Raw genomic sequence first — 21673 nt, 5'->3', positions numbered from 1 at the left:
TTAATGATGAGCTTTTGAGCACTGGAGTAGCTCATAAGTACGCCTCATATCTTCACTGCCTGATGCCAATGCATCACAGCGGATAAAGATTACATTTCACAATGACTCGGCTGTGAATCATTGGTCATCGGTTGTCCAAGACGAACTGTCGCACATGTAAAGACAGCGCGCCTGCAGCTTGCCAGCCATGAATGGAACACTCTGAACGCACACCTCATGTCAGCCCAGGCTTGATGATACAGTATCAGAAAGAAGTCAGCCTTCAAGGTGTAGGCAGGAGAACATGGATATCTAGAAACACCAAGTTGCTAAAGCCCACTTGATGATTGTGTTCGCTGGTTCTTTGAGCAGCCTAGGTTAGATCCCAATGTCCCGGGGTTCAGGTCCAAGTCTCGGATCCAGGGGTACTTCGTGGACGCAAGGACTAAATTGTTCGAGTCCACTTTAAGCCGCTGCCATTGAGGTCACTACCGACCCTAGATTCATGTATTACCTGGAGCACCCCAGTATCAAGGCAAAGCACTTCTGGCACTGTACTGTTCCCGAGGTTTCAAGGCGTGCTACCTTGCCTCGCTGCATTTTCCCCTCTTTACTGATATATCGATTTGCTGTCGATTTTGCATCACTGAGCAACCTGTGTGTCTTTGCAGCGATTGATTTAATTAAACTTGCTTTCCATTGCACGTGGAAACTCAGGCTTTGTCGTCATTCAGGTACGACTCTGGCCTGGGTTGCTCTCGTGTCTCCGATCATATTCCGCCAGTATCGATTAGCTTCTAACAGCTCAAGCCACGGCTGTCAGCTCCTTCACATCAACTACCTACAGTACCTAGAATCACTTTACCTACTCTCCTCCTACAAGATATTACTCCGCCTTTACATTGTTCATCTTTGGTTTCTTACCTTTTTCGTTCGAATCCCACTCTGCTCTGCTCTGGCCTGTCCCACCCTCGCCTTGGCACTGCATCACCGTTGTTCTTTACCTTTTGGGGCACTCATTCGCCACCGCCCTAAAGCTAGAGAGGTCAAACGACTACCACCTTGCAGCACCAACTAACTTCCTTGATAACCTCATTTGGTTCCTGGACGGGTCAGACCTTTTACGCATTATTTGCTTTCCCTCTGATATCTAACTAATACATCGCTGCTCCACCTGCGTTGCTAAGCTTAACATCTCGACTTCTCGTAAGAGCTGACTGCACTTCCGCGGTTAGTCTATTACGACATAACCTCGACCATCACTTTAAACATCCTCTTAACCAACCTTCAGTCTGGCGTCGCGCGCTTTTCGTCTCGCAGGCCTTGCTGTCGGCCTTGGTTTAAGCGCCTTGACTGCCTACCAGCGCAATCAAGCGCAGCAGATGTCTTCTGAGGTCGAAAGGCATGGCCACCTCGACGCGACCGCGGGGCGTGAGGTAGTGTATTGCCATGCCTGCGCCAACGAATGGTATCGTGATGAGAATGGTTTGACATGTCCCGAATGCCATGGGGAGATTACCGAGATTGTAAGTCTTGCATTGCACCCACTACATCTTCGTTCCCAGCTTGCTGACCATGATATCTAGATTGATCCCGAAAACGACCCTCGCGACTTTGATCACCACTCCTCAGCCTCCACCTCACCGGAACTTCGCCCTTACGATTCGGACCCCGAAGAAGCCGACATAGACGAACATACTAACCAGGGATTTGTATTTCGAAGAACCGTTCGAGATGGTCCCGGTCACCAGCACCACCATCATGAACCCGCATATGGTCCCGTTCTTCAGAGTTTCGTGCATATGCTGAATGGGCTAGGAGCCCAGGTCCCTGATAATAACAGATCCTTCCCTCGTGGACCCGGAGAACATGGAGAGCATGAAGAACAAGGAGAGCAAAGACATGGAGAGCAGGGAGAACACGGAGCTGCTGAGCAGAACTTTCCCCGTCTACACCGGACGACCTTCGCCGGACCTTTTGGTCAAGGAAGAACCACCGTAACGGTGATATCTACCCCCATGCACGCAACACAGACTGGGTCTCCAGGCGCCCCGTCACTAGAAGCATTCCAAGAGTACGCACAACCCCCTCCCCAACGCCCAGAGGGACCGAGGGGTCTACGGGTTACGGCCATTTCCATGACAGTGGGAGCTAACCAACGTGTCAGTATATTTAATAATGTATTGCGAGATATCGGGCCACCACCCGGTCATGAAAACGCCGGAGAGGGTGGTCTTGGTGGTCATCCACCAGGCCTCGGTCAAGGACTACATGAACTGCTGAACCTCTTCATTCCTGGAAGCGCTGTGCACGGTGACGCCGTATACTCCCAAGAAGCTTTGGACCGGATCATCACTAGCCTCATGGAGGCTAACCCCCAATCTAACGCGGCGCCTCCAGCTACAGAAGAAGCTCTCCGGAATTTGGAGCGCAAACCTGTCGACAAGCAGATGTTGGGCCCGGAGGGCAAGGCAGAATGTACCATCTGTATAGATGAGATGAAAGAGGGAGATATGGCGGCATTTTTGCCTTGCAGCCATTGGTTTCATGAAGAATGCGTTACTCTTTGGTTAAAGGAGCATAACACATGCCCCATTTGCCGAACGCCGATCGAAAAGAACGATCGAAGCGCCAGTAATAGTGGTAACAACAACAGCAGTGATGGCGGTAGCCAATCTCATGGGCCAGCTCCAGGGCCTAGCTCTGACCGGCCCAGCATATTCACAGCACGCACATATTCCACATCAAACCCAGGTTGGGAGTCGCTTAATTGGACTTCCCATGATCATAGCCACTCGCGTCCGGTGCGATACTCACGACCCCCCAGCCACGGCCAGAGCCGTCTTAATGAGGTATTTCGAAATATCTCAACGCAGCGAGAAGAGAGAGACCGAGAACACGACCGTGAGCGAGATCGCGCCACAACATCCGGGTTCAGTTACGACACCTCTCGACTTCAGCGCCGCAGTTCGCATTCACCCACAAGCCCCCGTGCACGAGCTCCCAGTGAGCATGGGGCTAGTATGAGACAAAGAAGCCCCTCCCAGAGCAGCCGACGATCAACAGCAGAATCGGATCAACAACCTCGAACTGGCGGCCAGGGTCCCATAAGCTGGCTCCGTGGTCAGTTCAGCAGAGGGCCAGGTACCGGATCGCCACGAGACGGAGGACGGCAGTAGGATCACCACTCCCCACACTTCAGAGGAAACGCGCTGGGTACGATACCAGACGACCCGATTTCCCATCGTTTGCTAGCTAGCTAGATTGGAGAGGAGAGGAGGCTCGAGAGACGGGTCTTGGTGAGGAGAAGACATGCGGGCATCATGGCACTTTGATACGCTGGAGCATGACTATGACCTTGGGAACAAAGCCTTGAACTCATGAACTTGACGTTTTATGTATGGAATAGAATAGAGAACTCGTCGAAGGGGTACAGGGGGATTGATTGGAATTGAGCTGCGAGCGGCATTGCTATTATATAAATGGACGTCAGGTGATACCCATACCAAAATGAAGACTGAGATCGCTTCCTCTGCCTGTGATACATGTGTTACCCCTGAGTCTGTCGCGTAACCAAATGATCACTGTGATCTTTCTGGTCTGGTGACAAGGAATGGGGCTCTTATAGCAGCGACGTAGCAACTCGATCGTGATTATAGTCCAGGAAACATACATGATCTACCCATTGTGCTACCATAAGTTAGGGGGTTCTAATTGAAGCTCGGGGTCATCAGAAACATTGACCTCTAGGCTCGGGGTGCTAAACATGAATAAACAGGCACTGATATCTCTCATATCGACTCAGCAAAGTTTATAATGCCCGATACGAGTATTCTGCACAGATGTTGCAAAACATAAAGAATGGCAGAATGGTCAGATGGCACAATGACAGCTGATAGTAGACTGGGAACCACTGTCGTAAAACTACGAATCAATTCAGATAACTATATCGTCGCTAATCAGATTCTGAGAGTTGACAAAGCCAACCGACCATTCGCTTCCAAAATTTGATCTCGATGAACCGCCATCTCCAATAACACAATCGCTAGAACCGCAAGTCCTGACAGCCCAATCAGGCTCAAAGTCGGCGTAAGAGTTATAAGGCATGTAAAGAAGTTGATATAAGTCCGAACTACTGGAACCAGCATAGAACATCCGGTAAGAGGACTATGCTCATAAATCATCGTGGTTTTGTTGATGGGGTTCGTGGTTCATGTCGTCCGCTATCTCTTCTGATGATGCTGTCCTTGCTTCACTTGACACAGTCGTCGCCCAGATTGTCCGGTGAGACGCATAACGATTGGGATCTTTATCGGTGCGATACTGATCTTTCAGCAACGTAAATCAAGAGAGCAGTTGGTTGAAGAAAACTTACCAGTTCGTCATAAAGCGACTCAAATACTCGAAGATCTTCTTCGTAGTCGGGATCGCCAGCAACCAGGGGGGCATTGAGATGGAGAAAGTCATATAGATCCCAGTGCCTGTACATTTCTCCGAAGGCGTAGGCAACAATCAAGTCCAGAAAAGAAACTGGGGTTAAAAGATCATTGAGACTAGCAGAAAGCGATTCGTTTGTTGGCAGTGATAATGACATTTTTGTAGCGATGTCGTGATGATGCTTTTGTTGATGTTTGTTGTTGTGATCTCACAAGAGATGGAATAAGTAGAACCTAGTCGCAGTAGCCTTTTGAGGAAGGAAGGAATCGTGCGCAGGTACCTACGATTTGCAACTTCTAAACTTATGAATTCTGACCTGGACAGTCCAGACCACATTACTAGAGACACCAAAGACTTATTAAATTCGGCTTAGAATTAGATATGGAAGATAACACCAAAAGGAGAAGGAAAAGAGTACAAATTGAACAGCTATCCTGCCGTCAAGGACTATCGAACAAAACACTTAATCAAACACATCCGTAGCAAAACGCTCGTTTCTACTCTTCTCAAACCATGCCCTTGCCTTTTCTTCTGTCGCGCCCTTTCCTTCCGGCATTTCTTGGGATCTCTCCATGGCAAGACGAACACAGACATCCTCAACAGCCTTGCCGATCTCGCGGCTTCCACAGATGAAGACCTTGGCACCCTCATCCCAGACCTTGAAAACATCTGCACGATCATGGTAAATACGATCCTGGACGTACTTGCAACCTTCAGACTTGTCGGTGGCACGAGAGTAGGCGCGACGGATATCTACAGCGCCCATCTCCTGCCAGCGTACTAGCTCTTCGGCGTAGAGGTCGTCGATTTCAGGGTCGCGACAGCCGAAGAAGAGAAGAGCGGGAGCCAGCTTGCGGCCGGCGGCAAGCATAGCTGCGCGTTCTTGGATAAAGCCACGGAAGGGGGCGAGACCTGTTCCTGCGGCGACGCAGATGATGGGAGTGGTCTCGGGGTCAGCGGGCAGGTGGAAGGCGGCACTGGAAGCGCGAACTGAGACGTGGAGCTTATCGCCAGCAACAAGTTGGGAGAGGAAGTTTGTGGCAACACCAACGTGACGGCCTTGGCCGGAAAGTGAAGGGACGTCGAGGAGAGAGTATGTGAGGGTGAGTCTGCTGGGGTCGGCGAAGGGTGATGAAGAGATAGAGCTGGCGCTGTTAGCATCGGCTTATTGTGAGTGTTGATAGTGGGAACTTACTATTGTCGTACTCTCATAGGAGGGAGCATGGCGAGATATGAGCTGATGGGAAGAGCAACAGCTGGGTACTTCTCAAGCAGGTCCAGAACTGATACCTTCTTAGCGGATACTTCGTCTTGGTAAGCATCGCCAGCAAGTCTCTCAAGTTCCTGGATAACCTTCTTGTCTTCGGTTGCTTCAGCGAGGGCAAGGATGTTCTAGAAAAGTTAGCAGGGCTCGCAAGTCAGTGATAGATAAACATACCCTCTTTGTTGCTGGCTGCGACAGTTCCACGTAAGCACTGAACACGTCAAACGCAGAAATAGCCACGTTGGTAGGCAGAGTAGTAGGTCCATCAGATTGAATCTTCAGGAAAGAATCCCAAGCCAGAGAAAATCGTCGGAAGACCCTTGATACTGTCGCCTTGGGGTTCAGAGGAAGGATGGCGAGGTAATCACCAGCCTTGTAGGTCATTCCTGAAGGAAGCTGGATCTCAATGTGCTTCTTGGCAGGACCAGACTTTGTCAGGGTCTTCTCAGAAACAACCAAGGCTTCCTCAACATCCTGACGGAGAGTCGTCTTTCGTGGTGTCGTAACCTCGACCAAAAGACCCCTTTGTCCACTTGCCTCATCATCTGTAACATTGTACTTCTCCTTCAGGCCAGGCCAGAGAACAGAATCCTCCCAGGCTTCAAAGTCACTGAACATGTCGCTGGTGGCAGCGTCAGCACTGCCCATGGGAACAAGGCGGGTACCACCTCGCTTCTCAAGCGTAGCATCGACAAGCTTAGGGATTCGGTGGAAGGTATCGACCCAGTCGTGGTGACCACAGGCAAAGACTGCGTAGTTAACCTTCTCCATCTCATTACCACTTAGATCCTCCATCCACTTAATGAAGTGGGCGGCGTTGGAAGGCGGTTGTCCTTCGTAAGAAGCTGTGACGATGACGACAGGTCGATCCTCAGGGAGGTTCTGCTTGGCCTGGTCCAAGGGACCAACAATTGATGCGTTGAAGCCATGGCCAGCGGCGTCTGAAGCAAGTCTGTTGGCCAGAGCCTCGCAGGTACCACTGTTGGAGCCGTAGTAAATGGCCATAGGCTTTCCATTGTTAGCCTTAACTCCAGCGGTTCCAGAAGTCTTGGGACGAGAGGCGATGCTAGTAGGGGCTCCCTTTCCAGCCAGTTGGCCCTCAAGCTCTGTCGGTGTCATGCCGTGTCGCAGAGTAGCGTTGAAGAAGAAACCGTCCGGCTTGATGGTAAGGTTCTGCTTGATCTGCAATTCGTAGTTGGGGTCGGTCTGTGTGAAGTTGAAGTTCTGGAACAGAAGGGCCATGGAGAGGAGCGATTCTTGCCATGCGAAAGGTCTTCCGATGCAAGCTCTCTTACCGTTGCCGAAAGGCTTCCAGCAGTTGGGGAACTCCTTGTTCAATCTAGCGAACTCGTCGTCGAGCATACGTTCGGGCTTGAACTCGGTGGCATCAGGACCATATACAACGGGGTCGACGTGGCCTTTGGAAAGGAGAGAAGTAACGATTTCGCCCTTCTTGATGTGGTACTTTCCTCCAAGGAAGGTATCCTCTATGGCCTCGAGGCCGAAGGCGGTGATGGGAGAGCTGATTCGGAGGGTTTCTCTCAAGACGGCGCTGAGATAGGGGAGCTTGGTGAGATGTTCCACAGTGACGGCGTTGCGACCGATGACCTCGTCGATTTCCTTCTGGAGCTTGCTGTAGCAGTCTGGGTTCTTGAGAAGGTGGTACATAGCAAATGAGAGAGTACCGGAGGTTGTCTCGTGGCCAGCAATAAGGAATGTGATGAGCTGGTTGGTGATGTTTTCGTCGGACAACTTCTCGCCTGTTTGGGGGTCACTTCCCTCAAGCATAGCAGCGAGCAAGTCTTTTCTGTCGCTGGGGTTCTGCTTTCGTGATGCGACAACTTCGTCTGCTACTGATTTCATGAGTTCAATGTCGGCGTAGAACTTTTCGTTGGCTGCGCGGTAGAGAAAGTTGGGAGCGAAAGCAGGTCGCCTGTTTCTGTTTCCTGACTCGAGGAGGAAATCACCCATTGCCTCGATGAAAGGGTGCAGTTCTTCCTTGTAGTATGAGTTGAAACGGAAGTCCATGGCACATAGAGCCAGGGTATCGAGTGCTGAGGACGTCAGTTGAGAACATTGAGATTGTGAATGCGCATATTACTTACCTAGACGAGTGAAGTTATCACTAGCATCAATTGGTGTATGGGCACCAACACGGGCGATCTTCATGCACAATTGATTGGCAATCTCGTGCATTTCTGGGAACATGTTCCTGATACTCAGAGGACCAAAGGCGGGAATCAAGATTCTGTGTGCCTTGCCCCAATTGGGCTCATCCTCGTATGCTGTGAATAGACCATCATGAACACCTTCTCGAACGACCTAGTGAGGTTAGTGAAGTCCGATGGCCAAATGGAGATTTACATACACTAAGAACAGACTTGAGTGTCTTTTTGAAGCGCTTTTCATCGCAGACTTCGTTGATAAAAGCGTTGCTTCCGACAAAAATGGGTGACTTTGATCCGAGATGCAGTCTGAAAATGGGACCTTTCCAAGAGTTAGTGGCGGTCAAAACGTAAAGCGGGAGATCAATTACCGTATGTGTCGGCCAGACGGTTCAAGTCATTGAGTGGATTCGTCTTGAATTCTCCCAAGTTTCCGATGAGAGGGTAGCCAGGAGGCTCGGGGATGGGTTCTGATTCAGCCATTGTGTGTGTTTGTGAAAGCTGAAGATGTGGAAAGGTCGTTCTTTGTGAATGGAAGATCAAAGCTGAAGCCCGAGTGAGCCTTGGCGTCTATGATGAAAAGTTTCTTAATCCTCTTCGGTTAGTGTATGATGCGTTGGCATGAACTGATGAGGGGAAGGGCGATCAAGAGACAGAGTTTCGTATTGCAGATTATCAGTAACCAGACAGTCTTATGGAACAAGATATGGATCTCCTTTATATTCTGTTAATAATGGTAGCTACATGCTAAACGTCATACCAACGCGGCCTATACCGATACCGACGGCGTAACAAGACCCAGCTACATGGCCCAAAACTTTTAAATGCTGGGTCAAAGTCCGGCCCCGTCCGTATCAAGTGCCGTATGAATTGACCAATGGCAGGAGATGCATTGCATTAACTTGCTGAACTTGGTAGTCATGCCGTTTCTGTGATAAACTTGACTCTTTTGCTGTGCCTCGGCCGAAACCGCCAAGATCCACTCTTTGATCCGGTACCGAATCCCGTCTAGCGGCGAAAGCGGTATGATTAAATCCCGTCCCCAACGGAGGTGGGAATAAAGGGACAATTCATTGTTGAGGCGGATCAGATATGTATCCATCTCGGAGACTATTCGTATGCGTTAGTTTGATCTTGATAACGGAATCATTTAATTTACTTTGGTCGACGTAGACCAGTCTTTAGCTCTCATCTATCCCCAGCATTCACTTGAAGAATCAACTTCAACGCCTTGACTCCACCACTATCCCGGGTATCCCCTGAGCCAAAGTGGAATTGAGAAATATCAATGCATGAAAAAGCCCAAGCAATCTGATTCAAATCAATTATTAGACATCTCGCCGGTTTGACTGTCGTCGCTAAGATAACGTCTGAGGCTCTGAGCGGCCCATCGGCGTTGTAGATCATATCACCCCACCTCGACCGGAGTTTATAGATCGCCGTGAACTCCGATCTCTGACATGTGCTTCAATCAATCACTCACTTTGGCTACAGTTGCTAAGATGAAACGCTTGGCTTATCGTCTCAGCCATCGAGACTAATTATGCAATTCTTTTTATATCAACCGCAATTACTTTGAATGCCATTAACACGTTTCACTATTATTGGGTCGCCTCGGTTCGATCTACAGTGGCTTTGGTTGAGGCTATGCCCCGGTATTAACCCTATTCCTACCTCTACACTCGTACAAGATATATCAGCTCGGACTCACCGTCGGAACGACCCTTGTAATGTAATCAATGCTCAAACAAAAGTCGAATTACAAGATCTCAATTCTCGTGCGCCTTTACATGCTTGAATAGCCCCTTAAGCACCAACCTCGGAGAACAGCTGTTCGACCTATCTTCATGTGATCGCCACGGAGATTGCACTCGACCAACTTCCAGCACTCGTCTTTCGACAGTATACTTGCTCCCAAGCTTTTGTTTTTACAGCAACGGGAACGCACTATTGTCCACGATATGTTGAGGCCATGTCCATAAGCATGTTCCTGTCCGCCCTGCTGGCAGGCTTCGACATAGTGTACCCTTTCACGCCCTAACTGTTCACACCTTGACATATCGATCCAGGTACTGTTCGAAACGTAGAATGAAAAAGCATAGAAGTAGATCGTTATTACTAAATTAAACGCCAATAAGAAGGTATCCACATTATTCATCATATGTCCCGACTCAAACCTATACCTTTTGTACGAATCCAGAGTCAAACTAGGTGTAAATAGACTCAGTAACAGCATTTACTTGAAGTCCCCACTCGGCCATCTCAGCATCCTCGAGGAACTTTAGAGGAAACCAAACCAGATGTCCTTGGATTTGTGCTAGCTTGTCCTTCACGTCGTTGGGAAATTGGAAGAGGTCAAAGATGTGGCCGGCTTTAACACCCTTGGGTGGCAAGTACTGGTCATAGTCTTCGAAGGTTTTAACTTGAGGAGTGTTAGCTATGATTCAGATGCTTCGATAGGGTATGATTTGGCGGGGATGAGTTGCCAGAAGTGTAGCTTTTAGCTGCAAGTTGTATAGAGGTTGAGGCTAGGGTAAGAATTGAGTTGAAGGTTAAAGGGTAACTGTGGGTCCCGCAGCGGGAAGACACGCGGTGGCTAGATCGGGCATGTTGTTGTTCACGACAAAGGAAGGAGCGGGATCAAAGTAGAAAGGGGGCATAGTATATCCCTAGTACTTGAGAGAATAGATGATAATAAATGGTGGAACTTACTGTGATCATCGGGGTCGGCGTGGAAGAGATGTCGGTAGAGAAGAGTGTTCTTATCCGCTCGGCCAGTCCACATCTCCCAGAGTTCGTCGCTGAGCGGATCCTCGACAAACTTGTATGATTCGTGCTGATCGTGAATGTTGTTCTCGGGGTTAACATTGACTGGCATGGCGTTGATATCGTTAGATGCGTCGTGCTCTTGTGGGGGCAAGAGTCCCAGGTGTTCGCGCCAGAGATAGCGGCGCAGCGTGGCCGCATGGTAGCCGGCCTCGTAGGGCTGGCCGTTCATGGTACTGGGAATCATGCGGGTATCCTCCATAACGACACTCAGTTCACTGTCGTGATCACCGAGTTGACTTCGGTCATTGAGGTTACTGCTTCCGCAAACGGCGATTCTATCGTCAACAAGCAGGAGTTTTCCATGAATGTAGAGTTCCTCTTGGATCCAGTTTTTGACCTCAGATTCAGGGTCTTCTTCAAACCAGGCCTCCTCCTTAAGACCTACGCCATCACCAGTACTAGCCATTGCGTGATGGGCGACTGAAGATGTTGTGTGAATGGCCTCCTGGGGCAGAGCGGCCTCGAACTTCTTTCGCGCCTCGAATGTCTTCTTGATATCTTCGTCGAGCTCTCCCTTATTCTTGTCGCGATGCATGTGTTCATCACCTTCAGACTCCGAGCCCGAGCCGCCGATATTATAAGAGCCGTGAATTCCTTCACCCATGATCTCTTCGGCTTCAGCACGTTGAACTTGCTGGTAGCTTACACCGGTCTCCTTCTCTGCCTTGATGATACCAGGTGTCTTGTTAAGACGATCGTACGATCGGAGGTTGAAGAAGAAGATGTACTTGGTGGGGTCCACGCCCTGAGCACGACACTGTCCATAAATGGAGTGCTCACCCCGACAAATAGACTTGTACTGGTAATCCATGATAGCACGCGTGCCCGTAGCAGCTTCCTCTCGTAGGTCGCCAGCAAATCCAGGAATTGCGGGGATGAGAACCATAACGCGGAACTTACGTTCCTCCTTGGCGGCCCGGACGATGGCGTCGACAATGGCACGACCAATCTGATTTTTGATCGGAGCCTGTTGATCACCCGTTGCAGTGATGAAGAACTGATTCTCGATGTAAACGTAGTGCTGGGCCTTGGAAATAATCTCGATGTAGGCGTTCTGGATACTGTGGTCCGTCAAGATGCCGAGACTCCAGTCAGCGCTCGACCGCACAATTTGACAGTTAACAGTGCCGCCCACGTTATCCAGTCCCTTGGTATTTAGAGGAGTTATTGGGTGCTTGACGTATTCTCCGACTGGGTGTTTGGGGCGCTGAACTCCAACGAGGTCCTCGTCCTCGCCTTCGCGACCCTCCAACGTCAACCAGTCGAATCTTTCATCTCTTTTATATTTATCACGCTTTACGAAATTCCAACGAAGCGTGAAGTGCTCAGCTACGTCATAGACCGCAGGGCCTTCATTTGAGTCAGTTTGGGTGTTCTGGGTGTTCTGGGAAGTTTTGGTGTTGAATGGTCGACATACCTTGGATACACATCGCCACATCATGCCAGGGCATGCGACCGAAGTCAGCCTTGCTCAATTCGTTATCCTGCCAGCTTTCAACGTTTTGAAAGTCCATAATACGATTGTTATTAAAGTCCTGGCCTGGCCACACCTCGTCGCGTACGTCGGTAGGGTGGATGTCGGCGAGAGGGTGTTGGTTGTTATCCCATCGTCCGAAACAGAGATCGAGACCACCAACGAAAGCGATTTCGTAATCAATGACAATGAACTTCTCATGGTGAGCCCAGTACCAAGTCATGTCGCTAGCAAATGCGTCAGTAAAATATAACATGACCAGGGTGGTGGGCGTTGAGGAGAGACCGGGTCGCGCGCCATCACAACCTCAGCAGAAGCCGCCTGGACAATCATTTCTGAACTCACCCAAAGTTCTCGAAAACATTATGATCGGGATGTCGGCCAACATGGATGTTTCCATGTCCAGGGCTGCCTTTAGGACAGAGTTTTCTCAGCGCATGTTTCGTATGAGCTGAGTTGCACGTCAAGGCCTGCTCAACCTCCTTGTATACAGAAACGTAGATTTGGACTCCTTGTTCGGCCTTTCGCTTGATAATTTTGTCCAATCGAAACTCCTGCTCCTTATAGGCAGGACGGCGGAGGAAGAGTTCGGGTGACAGCCACCAGTCGGCAATGTATATAGACTCTTTGGCGTTTTCGAGCGCGATAGACACAGCCCAGAAGTAATCCCTACCATCAACATACCTACAAAGTTAGTTTCTGGCGCAAGAATAAGACCAATTGACATACCACTTCACACGGTTACCGGCGCGCATGGGGAAGTAAGATTTGTAGCGGTTTTGCTCGCAAATAGCAGTGCGCTTGTCATCGCAACGCTGTTCATGCTCTTCGTCGTGTCTATGGTTTCGATTGAACTAAAATTATTGTGTAAGCTTCATGGTTCGAGGAAGCAATTCGGTCGTGCGATCGCGACAATGCGACATCAGTAATTGGGGAGCGCGCAGCATACCAGGTTTGCCAATTTGCCGATTTTATGTCTAAAAATACAGGTTAGAGGCCGGAATTTCCAATACGGCTTATAATTACTAACTTTTGGTGAACCAAGTGAACTTTCGCATCGTGAAGACCGTCGCTAATCTTAAGCTTGTCAAGCAACGACTCGGTGCGCTTGTGTTCCCCCATTTTCGCAGAGGCCCAGCTTCACTGAGGCCGTCTAATGAGAGAGCAGATTGCTAGCGCTCAGATCGCTCGGCGCAGGGTCTCTCACAGCAGATCGATCGGAGAGAAATATGAGGGGCTGGTGAGATTCAATGAGGGGAAACCAATTGGAGGGGTAGTGAGACGAAAGAAGAGAAGAGAGGAGGGGAGACAGAAATCAAATTTACGAGGGTGAGTGACAATGGCTTGGTCTTGTACAGAGAGTGGATGAATGAGTGAGTTATCGAAAGACTTGGCTTTACAAGGGACTACTCTCACGCGACAACTCAAAACGAAAACGCCAAGCTCATGATAATGATAACTGCAGTATCCCTACATACAAACAAGCTTCTAAGAAACTAGCGATGTCATCGACGAGCCAAGCTCAGCTCGAAGCAAAGACAAGAAACAAACGCCAAGCCGGCGAGACGGCTCGAAAGAAGTCTTGGATTGGATGTAACAGGACTTCTCCTCTTTCAACCGCTAAAGATCCTCTCATACAAGCCTCGGGCCAAGCTAAAAAAGATCACGGCATCCGTCATGACCCGCACACATCAAGCGAAACACGTAATGGGCTACGCACAGGGCTGAATATGAATTAACCAATTATCGTAAATGCCCAGAATACGAAGCTTTTTATTCCCTTTATCTGCAAGGACTAGGAAAGAACAAGCAACGACAAGAAAAAGCTTGCGTTTTAACTCTAAACATGACAAGAACCAGTCAAGCCATTTCAGTCTCTCATCTCCCGTCTTGGTCTTGACCTTTAGAGTTGATGACGTCAGAAGCTATATCCCGTCTTTTCGCGTATCACAAAAGTTCGTGACAATCAGCCGTTGGTCCATGTTTCAAGCTAAAATTGCAAACTTAAATATCCATTGATTGCTCTTGACAATCTTTACCTTAAACTGGTGTTCGGCCGAATAGCGCTTGCTTTCCCCTGCTGAGGCTCTGAAGTGCCCAGCTAGACTCAGCGCATTGAGTAGAAGCTTAGGATGCGGCTAATGTAACCCAACCTCTTACTAGTGGACGATATAGCTTCCACAACTGTTCATAGTGAACAGGTTCCTGGTTCGATGCAGTTTCCGAATCGGCAAGTTGTGGTCTGTTCGACTCCTTCAACCAAGTTTCACAGCCACTAATACCAGGTTCACCATCTTGATTGTGTTGTCTTGAGCCTTGATTGGTCCAACCTCAATTGAGCTCATGATGGAAACAAGAGCGACATTGGTCAATCTGATCACCTTGCTTTCTTCAACCGTTACTCTAACCATCTCTTGTTGCTTTGCTAGCTCGGATCAATTACTGTTCCAAATTCTTCCAGGTGGTTATGCTCTTGACGCTTTAAATCGAAGTTGAGTGGCTGTTTTACAAGATGATAGGGGAGTCGTCACCAAGGAGAAGAAGCATTAAGGGTTAACACAATAGCATGGCGACCGTCAAATGATTCCCAAACTGAAAAGTGGCAGTAAAGGAAGAACAGCGTGGTTAGTATAATAGCTCTGGCTTTGAACGACATAGAATGAGGGCTAGGTCATCATTATAGAGGCTGAAGCGAGAGCGCTTTCACCAAGTATCAATTCTCATGACAGTATCATCGATGGTCAGGGGGAGAATGGAGAGAAGAGAGGAATCATTGCACACGTGTTGTTTGGTGATGAAGACATTTGTTTATTCTGAGATGGAACCTGAATAAGATCTCGGTGGGGCTGCTAATGCCGGTGAACAACTTATGTAAGGTAGTTTTGAAGTTGAACTGGTCCTCGACCCCGACTATTCTCCGATATCACAAGATCACGAGATTATCTACCATCCTTTCTGAGTGCTGTCTTGCCATTGTGTTGATATCCAAGAAAGTCCTTCTGGTTAAACTGGACATGCACCTACCCTACTGTCTCGAGCTCGAAGCTTAGCATGGAGAGCTCATGGCAGAACCAATGGCCCAAGCTCGACCCGCCTTGAAGCGTCGTAAGCTAAAACAACACGACAGCATCTCACCAACGGTGGGTTTTCCATACGAGTGAGCCCCTGAGAAGCCCCAGCAATTCTCTCTCAGTTGAGATTTTGCCCAACTCGTATCATCCGTTGAGGTCTCGACTCTGCTCTCTCCGCCATTTGACAAGTTGATCGACATCCAATGGAAGAACGTGGGGTTTCTAGCGGTCGACGGAACAACTAAATCCAGGCCCCGAAACACAGTGTCGAGTGTGAATAACCGTCCCTGCATCTCGAGACGGTAAGCCGAGATGATTTAGAAATGTATCAAGTTGAGTCAAGTTCCACATCGAATTGACCATATCATGCATGCAATTAGCAGCGTGCATATCTGTACTTGTTTCAAGTGTTCTCTTCTGATACGTATAGCATAATTGCTTCAACTTCCATCGGCAACCTGCATGCATCCGAGCTCTTATCTTATCTATATGCACTGTACAACTGCCCCTCTTTCGCCGCGTTGCCCCTCCCTAGGTCCCCTGAGCTAGACCCCTCCTGTACTGCTATTGCCTGTACCTACCCGCAAAGGGACAGCTCAGCTTGACCGCTTCAACAACATCTCTCCAGATATCCTTTATCTACTTCTTCTCATCCAACAAATCTTCAACTTTCTTTTTCCATTCATCTCCATCATCATTCATCATGTCTACTGCTGCGTACCCCCCCGGTGGCACTATTGTCCAGTCCCTCAAGCGATCTTTCGCTGACGTCCCTGTCGATGAGGCCAACGGCGAGGCTGTCTCTACCACCGAGTTCCTTGAGGCTTCCGAGTCCCTGACCACCATCTTCGGTATGACAATGTCTTAGACACTATGAAAAGGGTCCAATGATGCTAACTCTGTTTTCTCTTAGACGCCATTGGTGGTGTTGCTTTCGGTCCCGTCAAGAAGGATATCCTTGGCAACGTCGAGGTTCGTTACGACATGCCCCTATCCGTTGCACGACAGCAAGCCCTGCTATCAACAACATTCGTTTCCGATCATATATCTGACAATTCATCTACAGAAGCTCCGTGCCCGCCAGGCTGCCGCTCCTGCTGAGTCCGGCACAATCCAGGACCTCGTCCGCAATGAGCTCAAGACCGGCAAGCACACTGCCACCGAGGGCTGCCTCTGGCTCGTCCGGTATGAATTACCCCTCTGACGATATGCAGCAACAGCTAACAATGTTGCAGAGGCCTTGACTTCACCTGCCAGGGTCTTGAGAACAACGTCGCCGACGAGAAAGAGGAGCTTGCTGACTCTTTCCGCAATGCCTACGGCAACACCCTGAAGCCCCACCACAGCTTCATGGTCAAGCCCATCTTCAGCGCCGCCATGTCCGCCGTTCCCTACCGAAAGGACTTCTACGCCAAGCTCGGCGAGAACCCTGAGCAGGTTCAGGAGGAGCTCAAGGCCTACCTCGCTTCCTTTACGAAGGTCGTCACGATCCTTAAGAAGTTTATTAATGGACCTGACGCGAAATGGTAAATAATATATCATTTACAAAAAATGTTAGTGTACTTGTTGCCTGCGATCATGGCAGGACTGAAGTGACGACGGTCACATGTTGGAGAAACACGACTTTGCTCAGATGCATCGGTGTTGAGAGGCTATCCTACAGAAACCTGTGGAAGAGCCAGTCCCATATTACGATAACGAAAACGAATACATATTTACATGACTATCAATTTCATCCACTGTTTCCTGTTTTAGATATCAGTGAAGTCTACTTACACTGGATATGCAGTCCTCATGTACGAAGATTGACCAGGTGTCGTTATGTATCACTAACATCCTCCAGGTTAGGTCGGTTCGGGTTTCTACAGATAAAGTACTAACGATCATCGTGACTCCTGTCATCATGATGAAACTGACCCCTAATCTGTGCTTTTGGTAGATCGGACAATCAAATCACGATTTGTCAACCAACACAACCATAATTTCAAGCTTGCTTCACGAGTCAAGCCACGACCGTCGATCACAAGACGCCACACATTATCATGGAGTGGCTGAGGTTATGTCATGATCCTCCAAAGATCGCCAGGATCACATACCAGTCTATTTAGCAAGTTCGGCAACTCGGAGCCGAGCACACCCTCACGGCCGTGAGAGTAAGGATCGCAGTCATCACTCCATGGTTGACGGCATGGGAAAGTCAGAAAAGTCGATCTCTGGAGTTGATGTGTGGCGATCAACCTTTTCAAAAATAGAGGAATTGAGCTTATTGATAGCGCTGAGTGAGACCAGGTGGTTTAAGACTTAATTAAGTTGACGATCCAACAACAAAATTGTCATCACTGGTAGCAGAAGACATACTATGGAAACGAACTTCGCAATATCTCCTGATATATCGTCATTAGTAACGGCACCATTCCGCGGCTTGTCATTCACCGGGAACGTCGGACAGTCCGAACGGTAAAACAGCGCGGCATCTTGCAATGCCCAAAACCCCGATGAAAAGATCCAGTCTCAGTCACACCCTTATGAAACATTAATTAAGCTACTAATGCATAGATGCAAAAGATAAGCAGCTGACCAAGGGTACTCCGTATGCCATCTCCTCTCCGCATGTTGTTTGTAAGGCGAGACTAGTCTAAGCTGAGAGTCCCCTAAAACACTAAATGCTTTCACGATGACGAGAAATGAGAGACAAAAGCATATGCGAAAGACATCATCCTACGCAGCCAATGCTATTCATGCTCCAAAAGCCACATGGACGTCTGTATCTTCACTGTCCAATCTCAGGGTCTAGGACCCTACTGTACTTCCGACGCTTCCGGGAGGACCCCGAGACCTTGGCAAAGTATCTTTTGCAAAATTTCAAGTACCTGGTTCTCTATACTTTCGCTTACACCTTGGGGTGGAACTGGTGAACAACCAAGAAATTAAATGCCGAAGGTTGTTTAGCGAGATACCCGCCGTTGAAGGTTCCAAGAATGCTTCTCTTCAATTGAGTTGACAAGTGGCTGATGATCACGAACTTGGCGATTGCTCCTCAGACCCTTAAAACTTGCACCGCCACGTGTTCCTGAGATCATCCTGTGAGCTGGTTTTATTGATGTCTATATGCATTGAATTCGCTCCGAAAACAGATTATGTACAATCCAAAGCCTGACCTCGCACCTTGTATGTCTTGCCAGCTCTTTGTCTGATCAATCGGATGAAGCGCCTCGCTGGGTAGAAATATACAAAAGGGAAAGAAATATCACCACAGTAACAACGACCGAGATTCCTGCCAGAAGCCACTACCACCCGGACCAGGTATTGTAAGAAAGATATTTGGGTCGCTTGAAAACTGCGCGCTTGAGTTTCATGGATCGCAACGATTCTTTGTCAGTCTCGCACTTCTTTCCAAACCAACTAGCCATGTTTTCAACAGCTTCTTGGTATTCTATCATGACACTCTCTTTTGGAGTCATGGGCGGTGGACAATCCCAGGCGTGTCTCTCGCCTTCGACAATGCGCAACGTGAACTTCTTCTCATGAGCCTTGAGACGATTCGCGAACTTAAGACCTTCAGCGAGAAGCATGTCATACTCGCACAGGACCAGGTGGATCGGTGGAAGCTTCTTCAGCATCTCGTCCTCCATCAGACCCGGCGACAGCCGTGGATCAGACCGTTGCTCTCGAGGAATGATTGGGTAGATGAAGGAAGCATCAATCAGATCCGTGAGACCCTTGGGTAGGGTGAATTCGGGCTTCGAGCATGTGAGTCGCTTCTCGGGACGGGATATGGTCCAGTCTAGAACAGGATAGTAGAGCGTTATACCGGCAATCTTCGGAGGTTCGATGGGGAATTTGTAGCCCCAACGGTCAGGGTCATTCAGAATAAGCCAGCTTGCTATGGCATTTGTAGCTCCAGCGGAAAATCCCGAAAGGATAATGCGATCAGGGTCAATGCCAAACTCGGCAGCGCGATGCTTGATCTGGAGAACAGCATCCACACAATCCTCAATGGGAGTTGGAAAGGGACATGAAGGCGCTAGACGGTAGTTGACAGTAAAGACAACGGCATCCAAATTGGCCATGATAGCTCCGGCCCATCGGGCGTCGTCAGTACCCTGGCCGAGGATCCAACCGCCGCCGTGAAAGTTTATAACGGCAGCCCGGGCCCCGAGGGCGGGACGGGGCGGTACCCATACTTCGGCCTTGATTTTAGTCTTGGCGCGGTCGCTGCGGCTGGGGGCAGCCTTTGATAGCGTGGCATCTAGCCAAATGTCTCGCGTAGGCGATGGTGCAGGAGGTTCAGTTCGATTGGCGATGCTGAAGCCCAGACTTGCAGCGGAACGAATGGCTTGGGCACGAGCGATCAGGTACCATCGAGAGCTGGACTCGAGAGGATTCACGTAGCCCGGAGGTTCCGGGGTAGTTGGTCGTGACTCAGAGGGGGTGGCCTCAGTCTCCATATCAGATTTGATTATAGGGAGGAGGGGGAGAGGTAGGGAGTGGTCCCAGCTTGAGACCTTGGGGTGAGACTGCAGCCAGCGGGCTACTACTGTACTGTAGGGAAGGATAGAACCTCCAAAGAGAAGACTGTGAGGAGGCACAAGCAACCAGAAGCCAAAGAGCTACAAGCCAAGACGAGCCCCGGCTACGACGGAATAGAGAAGCGGTGGGGAGTTCCTTCGTGTGCGGTACAACACGTGGTTTGTTTGAGCTGAGCCTGACAGACTGGACTGTTCTGTAAGCGCGATAATATGATGGAAGCAAGGATTGGCTGGGTTGGTAAGAAGAATGCTGATCAAAATGAATAGAAAAAGAGATAGTTTGCTGATGGGCGGTTGATAGCGTCTAGTTGTTTGTTGCTGGGCCCAATTCCTACTAATGACGAGCTCAAGTCAGATTTGACACCGAGCCGCTGGAGAGCTGAATTGACAAGAAGAGAGAACAAAAAACAAAAGCAGGTTTAGCAATCAGTGAGTGATCTTCTCTGTGGTGAATTGATACAGTAGTACGCATAAACGTCAACAGAACGCGCCGAGATATGTAAAACCTGGTTTATCCAACCAAAACTGTTTCGTGACGTTAGAGGCCCTGGAGTGACATGAGAGAGCCGAAGACTATGACGTAGCGAGGCTTGTTTTGTGTCTCCCGCTTTGCTGGGTCAAAATGGTCAGTGCGGAAACGGCACGACAAGACTCAATCAAGTGGAGCCAACCTCTCTATTAATAAAGGAGAAAAAAGGAAGGAGCCTAGAACTTGACTTAGACAAAAGAGACAGGCCAAGCAGATACGAGAACTTTCCATTTGCTTGGTGACCTATTCAAATCATTCACGGCCAATTAGTTGGTCGTTTTTAGTTCCGATGTACTCGATTCGCTACTTGACGTCAATTCAATGCGCTGATAGTAATTTAAACTTGTTATTTGATATGAAAGAGACCCCTGAGCGATTCAGATATTGTTTCTGACCACAATAAGGCTTGGATGAAATAATTAATGGGGAAATAACAGGTTATAGATGAGCCACGAGGTTACAAATTGCGAAAATCCTCGTTTGATCATCCCTAATCGCCGATGGGATTAAGAATATGTCATGGGCTTGGCTGCATTATCCGGAGCATCTCCACCGGAACTCCAATCACAGGCTCCGTGCAGCCCCAGATATATCCGGGGGCGGGTAATTTTCAGTGTCCTAATGCTTTTAGAGGAGTCCCGTCCTCTAAGAGGGAAAATCGACAACGACCCTAGCACTCTGTCACTGTCACTGATGTCACAGAGTTTATCGCATTACTCAAAAGGGTATGACCCATTAGTGTATCCGGTACTTCACGAGGTACGTAGAGGGACGCCGAGACGGTAAACGGCAGCCATCCCTTGAATGTGTTGCTCTTTCAGGGTGAAGCCAAGACTGGGACCTGAACGACTGACGGCAATAACATCTTGGCTGTCGGGGGTATCTGTGGCGCACGTTTGTCCTCTGTTCTGCTTGTTTGTTACGTGGTACAGCACACTTCATTTCAGCTCTTGTGGCTAACTGCGAGTCTGATTCTCAGACACGAATCAGTGTATCAATTGTTGAGACATTTTCTGTGCATCAGAGGGACAAAGACATGGAGCTATGACGCAGATTTGAACACTCGGGCTTCGCAGTCGATCTGATGCGATAAGTGCGATGGAGGCTCTAACTGACGGTATGTCCGCCCGCCACAGTTACCGGCCCCGTTACTTATCGCGATGAATGATGAGGTGCTCTAGGGCTGCTAGTGCTAGCACGAGCCTAACGACCGTGCGTGCAGGTGCTGACATTTCACTTCTTACAGCGGGCATCAATTCTAAGCAATGCCCTGGGGTGTAGGAATTTCTCGGTACATACAGGACGGGTGCGGGAGAGTTACATCCATTCCCCACGCCATGCCGAGTCATCTGTCAGTCTAGCCCAACCTAACGGATTTTATGTACAGAGCCGAGGC

General features: G+C 49.1%; 7 protein-coding genes across 7 annotated transcripts; 3 read left to right on the top strand and 4 right to left on the bottom strand.

The window, feature by feature from the left end:
• The first annotated feature begins 285 nt into the window (after window positions 1-285).
• B0J16DRAFT_41663 (uncharacterized protein) lies at window positions 286-1209 on the top strand. Its single transcript, XM_046133610.1, has one exon. It carries the CDS (start codon window positions 485-487, stop codon window positions 1055-1057), a length of 573 nt encoding a protein of 190 aa, XP_045990222.1. The 5' UTR covers window positions 286-484; the 3' UTR covers window positions 1058-1209.
• B0J16DRAFT_41670 (uncharacterized protein) lies at window positions 1210-3313 on the top strand. The gene is made up of 2 exons (XM_046133620.1): window positions 1210-1505; window positions 1566-3313. Exons 1-2 carry the CDS (start codon window positions 1362-1364, stop codon window positions 3156-3158), a joined length of 1737 nt encoding a protein of 578 aa, XP_045990221.1. The 5' UTR covers window positions 1210-1361; the 3' UTR covers window positions 3159-3313.
• A 1450-nt stretch (window positions 3314-4763) lies between these two features.
• B0J16DRAFT_41644 (bifunctional P-450:NADPH-P450 reductase) lies at window positions 4764-8502 on the bottom strand. Its single transcript, XM_046133587.1, has 6 exons — window positions 8217-8502; window positions 8049-8167; window positions 7786-8002; window positions 5855-7734; window positions 5612-5808; window positions 4764-5561 (listed from the first exon to the last, which is right to left on the bottom strand). Exons 1-6 carry the CDS (start codon window positions 8326-8328, stop codon window positions 4880-4882), a joined length of 3207 nt encoding a protein of 1068 aa, XP_045990220.1. The 5' UTR covers window positions 8329-8502; the 3' UTR covers window positions 4764-4879.
• A 939-nt stretch (window positions 8503-9441) lies between these two features.
• Window positions 9442-10274, bottom strand: B0J16DRAFT_41635 (uncharacterized protein). Its single transcript, XM_046133570.1, has one exon. It carries the CDS (start codon window positions 10079-10081, stop codon window positions 9632-9634), a length of 450 nt encoding a protein of 149 aa, XP_045990219.1. The 5' UTR covers window positions 10082-10274; the 3' UTR covers window positions 9442-9631.
• A 1-nt stretch (window position 10275) lies between these two features.
• B0J16DRAFT_41634 (uncharacterized protein) lies at window positions 10276-13563 on the bottom strand. Its single transcript, XM_046133568.1, has 6 exons — window positions 13179-13563; window positions 13098-13125; window positions 12878-13002; window positions 12494-12832; window positions 12092-12375; window positions 10276-12024 (listed from the first exon to the last, which is right to left on the bottom strand). Exons 1-6 carry the CDS (start codon window positions 13268-13270, stop codon window positions 10463-10465), a joined length of 2430 nt encoding a protein of 809 aa, XP_045990218.1. The 5' UTR covers window positions 13271-13563; the 3' UTR covers window positions 10276-10462.
• Window positions 13564-15699: 2136 nt separating this feature from the next.
• Window positions 15700-16938, top strand: B0J16DRAFT_330624 (glycolipid transfer protein domain-containing protein). Its single transcript, XM_046126491.1, has 4 exons — window positions 15700-16070; window positions 16133-16191; window positions 16286-16404; window positions 16455-16938. The coding sequence occupies exons 1-4, from the start codon at window positions 15923-15925 to the stop codon at window positions 16747-16749; spliced, it is 621 nt and encodes a 206-aa protein (XP_045990217.1). The 5' UTR covers window positions 15700-15922; the 3' UTR covers window positions 16750-16938.
• A 1568-nt stretch (window positions 16939-18506) lies between these two features.
• Window positions 18507-19667, bottom strand: B0J16DRAFT_258630 (Alpha/Beta hydrolase protein; the record flags this gene model as incomplete). The annotated part of the gene is made up of 1 exon (XM_046123192.1): window positions 18507-19667. The coding sequence occupies one exon, from the start codon at window positions 19665-19667 to the stop codon at window positions 18507-18509; it is 1161 nt and encodes a 386-aa protein (XP_045990216.1).
• Window positions 19668-21673: the final 2006 nt, after the last annotated feature.

This window comes from Fusarium flagelliforme, assembly GCF_020744385.1.
Source record: "Fusarium flagelliforme strain FIESC 12 MPI-CAGE-AA-0113 chromosome Unknown B0J16scaffold_1, whole genome shotgun sequence".
NCBI lineage: Eukaryota > Fungi > Ascomycota > Sordariomycetes > Hypocreales > Nectriaceae > Fusarium > Fusarium flagelliforme.
The sequence above is the reverse complement of the archived record's forward strand: the minus strand, read 5'-3'. Positions and strand labels throughout refer to the sequence as shown.

Excerpts from the sequence above, each read along its gene's own strand:
- B0J16DRAFT_41670 (XM_046133620.1), top strand. The coding sequence starts at position 1,362 with ATGTCTTCTGAGGTCGAAAGGCATGGCCACCTCGACGCGACCGCGGGG. Across the intron at positions 1,506-1,565 it reads ATGGGGAGATTACCGAGATT|ATTGATCCCGAAAACGACCC; the intron begins GTAAGTCTTGCA and ends CATGATATCTAG.
- B0J16DRAFT_330624 (XM_046126491.1), top strand. The coding sequence starts at position 15,923 with ATGTCTACTGCTGCGTACCCCCCCGGTGGCACTATTGTCCAGTCCCTC. Across the intron at positions 16,071-16,132 it reads GTCCCTGACCACCATCTTCG|ACGCCATTGGTGGTGTTGCT; the intron begins GTATGACAATGT and ends GTTTTCTCTTAG. Across the intron at positions 16,405-16,454 it reads GGCTGCCTCTGGCTCGTCCG|AGGCCTTGACTTCACCTGCC; the intron begins GTATGAATTACC and ends ACAATGTTGCAG.
- B0J16DRAFT_41663 (XM_046133610.1), top strand. The coding sequence starts at position 485 with ATGTATTACCTGGAGCACCCCAGTATCAAGGCAAAGCACTTCTGGCAC.
- B0J16DRAFT_41644 (XM_046133587.1), bottom strand. The coding sequence starts at position 8,328 with ATGGCTGAATCAGAACCCATCCCCGAGCCTCCTGGCTACCCTCTCATC. Across the intron at positions 5,809-5,854 it reads CGCAGCCAGCAACAAAGAGG|AACATCCTTGCCCTCGCTGA; the intron begins GTATGTTTATCT and ends TAACTTTTCTAG. Across the intron at positions 5,562-5,611 it reads CCTATGAGAGTACGACAATA|CTCTATCTCTTCATCACCCT; the intron begins GTAAGTTCCCAC and ends TAACAGCGCCAG.
- B0J16DRAFT_41635 (XM_046133570.1), bottom strand. The coding sequence starts at position 10,081 with ATGCTGTTACTGAGTCTATTTACACCTAGTTTGACTCTGGATTCGTAC.
- B0J16DRAFT_41634 (XM_046133568.1), bottom strand. The coding sequence starts at position 13,270 with ATGGGGGAACACAAGCGCACCGAGTCGTTGCTTGACAAGCTTAAGATT. Across the intron at positions 13,003-13,097 it reads TCGGCAAATTGGCAAACCTG|TTCAATCGAAACCATAGACA; the intron begins GTATGCTGCGCG and ends CAATAATTTTAG. Across the intron at positions 12,376-12,493 it reads AATGTTTTCGAGAACTTTGG|CGACATGACTTGGTACTGGG; the intron begins GTGAGTTCAGAA and ends CGCATTTGCTAG.